This window comes from Coregonus clupeaformis, chromosome 23 (assembly GCF_020615455.1).
Source record: "Coregonus clupeaformis isolate EN_2021a chromosome 23, ASM2061545v1, whole genome shotgun sequence".
Classification (NCBI taxonomy): Eukaryota; Metazoa; Chordata; class Actinopteri; order Salmoniformes; family Salmonidae; genus Coregonus; species Coregonus clupeaformis.
Window position 1 is genome coordinate 17292177 of NC_059214.1, and position 6000 is coordinate 17298176.

Here is a 6000-nt window from a genome sequence, read left to right on the forward strand (position 1 = left end):
CGGTGAGCAAAAATCCCAGAACCACACGGGGGGGACCTAGTGAATGACCTGCAGAGAGCTGGGACCAAAGTAACAAAGCCTACCATCAGTAACACACTACGCCGCCAGGGACTCAAATCCTGCAGTGCAAGACGTGTCCGCCTGCTTAAGCCAGTACATGTCCAGGCCCGTCTGAAGTTTGCTAGAGTGCATTTGGATGATCCAGAATAGGATTGGGAGAATGTCATATGGTCAGATGAAACCAAAATAGAACTTTTTGGTAAAAACTCAACTCGTCGTGTTTGGAGGACAAAGAATGCTGAGTTGCATCCAAAGAACACCATTCCTACTGTGAAGTATGGGGGTGGAAACATCATGCTTTGGGGCTGTTTTTCTGCAAAGGGACCAGGACGACTGATCCGTGTAAAGGAAAGAATGAATGGGGCCATGTATCGTGAGATTTTGAGTGAAAACCTCCTTCCATCAGCAAGGGCATTGAAGATGAAACGTGGCTGGGTCTTTCAGCATGACAATGATCCCAAACACACCGCCCGGGCAACGAAGGAGTGGCTTCGTAAGAAGCATTTCAAGGTCCTGGAGTGGCCTACCCAGTCTCCTGATCTCAACCCCATAGAAAATCTTTGGAGGAGTTGAAAGTCTGTGTTGCTCAGCGACAGCCCCAAAACATCACTGCTCTAGAGGAGATCTGCATGGAGGAATGGGCCAAAATACCAGCAACAGTGTGTGAAAACCTTGTGAAGACTTACAGAAAACGTTTGACCTGTGTCATTGCCAACAAAGGGTATATAACAAAGTATTGAGAAAGTTTTGTTATTGACCAAATACTTATTTTCCACCATAATTTGCAAATAAATTCATAAAAAATCCTACAATGTGATTTTCTGGATTTTTTTTTCTCATTTTGTCTGTCATAGTTGACATGTACCTATGATGAAAATTACAGGCCTCTCTCATCTTTTTAAGTAGGAGAACTTGCACAATTGGTGGCTGACTAAATACTTTTTTTCCCCACTGTATGTATAAAGTCAGAAGGATGCAGTTCAGGGACGCAATGCTCTGATGTAAAAACGAAGCTTGAAAGGCCTGAAAGTATTTCTCCAGGTTTGCGATATTTGGTCTGAATGGGCTGTGATCAATAGTTGTTAGCTTTGGGCCCAGTGAGATCAAGTGTTGTTTCTCTTTCCCTATCATTCCTAATGGATGACTCAAGTGGGTACATGTATCACTCTCCCACTCACATTCACACAGAATAGCACTTTCTCTCTATTCAATGGGAACACCTACAAGAGGCCCTGAAATGGAAACCTCTGCACACAAACCCTTAAAGAATTCATGCTTCTCCACAAAGTATATCTGCTTTGGCAACTGTTCAAAATGACCTTTAGTCTTAGAGTGGCTACGACTATGTCCTCGGCTCAGACCGTCGGAACGCTCTGTTTAATGGATCAGAACACAGCTGAATAATAAAGTGGGTTTCGACCCATTTCTATCCAAAGGGAAAACACGTTTCGGGATCTCCTCGCTCTATCTCAAAACAAAGAAAGAGAAGCCAGCACATTAAATAGTACAGTTTCACCCCAGCTCATTTTAGCTGTGACTCACATACTGTACTAGTAGAAACGTAATCCTTTGGCTTTCAGCAGACTAAACTTGTTTTCGATCGTCTTCATGTGTGTGTGTCCCAGGGCAGCTGGGTAGAGGCCTAGGAGAGAGTAGAATGTGGGAGTGCTGAAGGTGTGTGTTTGTGCTTGTGCTGTTGATAGGGGTGGGTTTAGGGAGCATCTGTCAGTGCTGAGGGTAGCCCCTTTTCCTGTTGGTAATTGGATCTAAAAGTTTATAACTCAGGCTGACAGATGAGTGCATTGTTGAGAGAATGGGAGGTCTGGGAGTGTGATGTGAACTTGACATTGTCATGAAAAAGCGCTACTACAGTGTAGCTTCGGAGCAAAACCTCTCAATATTAGACTAGTGGTACTCTACCTACATATTTGTGATGCCTGTAATATTTTTGATGCGTAATTGGTTACTCAGCAATATGAAGCACACACACACACAACTCATTTTGGGAGAGGGGGCCAGGATCAAGTGGAAGGGAGTTCCATCAACTTAGAGTGAGAAATGGTGTAAATAAAGTTAATTTATTTTGAACATTATTGCAGAAAAGTCAAGCCAATTATTTTAGTGACAATTATATGTGATAAATGTTAGCAGTTGTAGAATGAAAGAGGAGTCTAGTCACAGTCTAGTTGATTTGCCTAATTTGATGAGTGAACATGTGTCCTACTACAGGATGAGATGAAGGAGGATGTTAACGTGCAGTTCCCTGTTCCCCTCTGTGCAGGTGGTGATGAACCACATGAGACGGAAATGCAAATGCCACGGGACATCAGGAAGCTGCCAGCTGAAGACCTGCTGGCAAGTCACACCGGAGTTCAGGGTGGTAGGCTCGCTGCTCAAGGAGCGTTTCCACATAGCCACCCTCATCAAAGCCCACAACAGGAACACGGGCCAGCTGGAGCACGCCCACCACCCCACACACAGACGACTCAACGAGCTGGTCTACTTTGAGAAGTCCCCGGACTTCTGCGAGAGGGATCTGCGTTCCGACTCGGCCGGAACGCATGGGAGGATCTGTAACAAGACGAGTCCAGAGATGGACAACTGTGAAAGCCTCTGCTGCGGGCGAGGCCATAACATCTTACAGCAGACCCGAAGTGAACGATGCAACTGCAAGTTCCACTGGTGCTGTTACGTGGTCTGCGAAGAGTGTCGAATAACAGAGTGGGTCAGTGTCTGCAAATGAAGAAATGCAGAAATTAAATAATATACCTTTTTTTAACAGAGAAAGACTGCAATACACCCCTTCCCTTTGCAATGGACTGCCATTTTCATTAGTAGAATGGATCGCACGAAACAAGACTGGAATATAGCCAGTTCAAAGAGGTGTACAATCAATGTGTGCACAGCATGTGTCCAACCACCATAGTTCAGAGACTCTGGATCTGCACTGCCTTTCATCTCAGAAAGTGTTTTTAGGATAAATTAGATTAAAGATAGTGAAATACTATGGATAATATTGATAACTGAGCACTCATTTATTTAAACAAGGGTTCCGAAAATGACAAATGGCTGATTTTGTTATCTCTAGAGGTAAAACAACTGCATGGGATTCCGGTAATTTAAGAAGAAGAAGACAAGCATCAGTTGGGAAAAGCTAGAGATTGTTCCAGAATGTTACATCTGCTCTTGCTATACTCAGAGAGACAGGTTAACCATGTTAACTCATTTGGATTGTTTAGTAATGTTTCAGGTTACAAAATGTGGCAATTCAATATGTCAATCTGCAAAATGGCTACCTTGTCCCTCACAACAGTATATTTGTCCATACTGGTAAAAAGACAGGAAATGTGGACTAGAGTGTTGACTGTTGCGGGTGTTCTCTTGCAAGGATGGAGTTGTGAAGACAGAGGATCAGATGATCAAGTGATAGAGACATGAGTAGTTATACAGAATGAACATGAGAAACAGCCTGAGGGCAATGGTGGAAGGCTAAAACAATGAAAAGACTGGGCCAGATGGTCTGTGCAAATTCTGGTCATCTATAGCCCTGCCTTCACACTGTTAAGATATAGTCAAGGTAATAAAGCACTACCGCTATCTCATAAGTTTGACTCAATGGACAGTTAGAAATTTGCTGGGGTGTGGTCCAAAATAGGGTATGGGTGTTTTTTTATTGGGCACAGGTGAGGGTATAGTGCGTTTTTTCACTGGTTTACATTCGCCCTTTTGCAGGTTTTACTATATAATTTCTTCCATCCTAGCCAAATGTCCTCATCTGCTTGCAGGTGCCTCCCCTATCAAGGTGTTTTGGTACTTCCCTTATGCACTGCGCTTTTCCGCATGTTAACTATACCACAGGTCAATATAGTCTACCAGTCTAACTGTCTATCCTGCTATCTATCCAACATTCATAGTGATAATAGTGGTAGGTGGATCATTTGTAGGTTGACGTGTATTTTCATGAGTCTTGTCCTGAAGGCAGAATTGAGCGATTTCCCCTTAGATAGGCCAGCTGCAAAGTCAAAATTGGCTATATTGTAAAACTTCATGAAAATAAATTAGCTTTTTGGTCTTAATTTAAGGTTAGGGTTATGTATTAGGGTTAGCAGTGTGGTTATGGTTAGGGTTAGGTTTAAAATCAGATTTTATGACTTTGTGGCTGTGCTAGCTAGTGACCATTCTGCAGAGCTGCCTCCAGAACAAGATTCACGACGGAAAACGCTAACTTGCGGATCATTTATCCAGATCTGAAATATGCTAAGTAGCAATCATACCACCCATAAAATCATTCAAAGCAGCACCAATTTTCAATATAAGCGGAGAGGCCAGGTGCGTCATTGCGCATGAAAAAACTGTGAAAACATGAGACACACAACTCAAAAAGCTCCTCCGTTGATCTTGTTTAGGGACAATACAATTATCATACCTAGACTAGCCTACAACACCACATTGCAATGAGTAATTGCATTATTGTTTTCAAGTAAAAATTCTGCTCTAGGCTGTAAACTGCAATGAAAATGTAATTTGAATAACGGCGCAAAAGCCCTGTTATTTGAACATTTCATTCCATTAATTCCATTTGGATCTGTGGGTTTACTCTCGATGCGCCGTCTGTTGCGTATCATCATTCTCCCAAGTCGTCCTATAATAATGTGGCCACATATGCTCCCAGCAGGCCCAGTTATTCAGGAAAGCTTAGAGGGGTACTTCGGGATAGATTTCCAGTCATTGCGCTAACGCTAGTTAGCATTGGCTCGCAAAACTACCTCTAACTTCCTTCAAACTGGACACAGAGACATGAAAATGGTATCGACAAGTTCATCTGACTCTGGGGAAGTATATAAAGGGCCTCATTGCCAAAATCCCAATGTATCCCGTTAACGCTGCTCTGCCTTCTCTCCGATCCGAGCGACTATTCCTCGCGCACCTAGAACCTAACACTTCAATATAGCCTAAATATTTGTCATTTACCTTTTAAAATGTATTACCTTTTATGTGTGTCATAAACACAACCAGTCACAATGTTTTAATCTGATTAGGCTACTTCAAAAGCCTCCTGTAGGCTACCTGCGCACATTCATCCAAAATATAATTCCAGCATCCAAACTGTGCAGATTGTGGTGTTAAAAACGCAAACGATGATGTTGAGGTACCCAAATTCTGCTTTGCTTATTGGTTGTGGTGCATTGACACAGAAACCTGTTGGTGGCAAAAAATTTTTTTAAATATAATTATAAATATAGCATTGAAATGTTCAAAATCTGATTTCCACCTAGCTGATGATCATTGTCTGCAGCCGGCTCTGATCGTAGTGTAGGTCTAATGAAACAGGCAGTGAGAGTTAGCTGTCCGAGGTGGTCGGCGAACCCTCAACATTCTGGCCCGTAGCCCTGCATGGCATCGACAGTGCCACAAAAGCATGCTGATGTGGCAAAGTCTATATCCACATTTATAACACAGTTATTGATATTTCTGGTCGTAAACATGATTTGTAGTTAATTCTATGAGAGGGGTGTGCATTTTATTTTACAATAAAAGGGGAGGGTTGTGTGAATATATTTCAAATGTTGCGGAGGGGGGTGATAATTATTTTCGCTGACACCTCGACCCCCCCCAGTACATTTCTAACTGTCCCCAATTTAGTTAGCCGTAAAACACCATTAAAGTTTGTACAGATGAATGGTTGATGTAAGTTCTTCCAAACCTAAAACTCATTGCAAATATATGGTTGTCTATACACTGTAAAAAATAATTGAGTTGTTTCAACTAAATATTATTAAGTAAGCCTTTTTCTTTTGTGTTTACACACCTTTTCTGTCAAAGTGTTAACTGAACTTAACATCTTTACTTGGCCCAAACTCTGCTCCAACATAAGAAAACCTAGGCAAAAATCTTTTGCTAGTTTGCTTAAATTGTCTCATATGTTCATTCAACTAGAAA

The 6000-nt window shown here is 42.1% G+C and overlaps 1 protein-coding gene across 1 annotated transcript in view; it reads left to right on the forward strand.

The window, feature by feature from the left end:
- LOC121536229 (protein Wnt-10a-like) overlaps positions 1-4065 on the forward strand; it is a 29120-nt gene extending 25055 nt beyond the window's left edge. The window contains exon 4 of the mRNA XM_041843496.1: positions 2342-4065. Within this exon, the coding sequence (XP_041699430.1) occupies positions 2342-2803 (462 nt within the window). The 3' untranslated portion in view covers positions 2804-4065. The remainder of the gene's footprint in view (positions 1-2341) is intronic.
- Positions 4066-6000: the final 1935 nt, after the last annotated feature.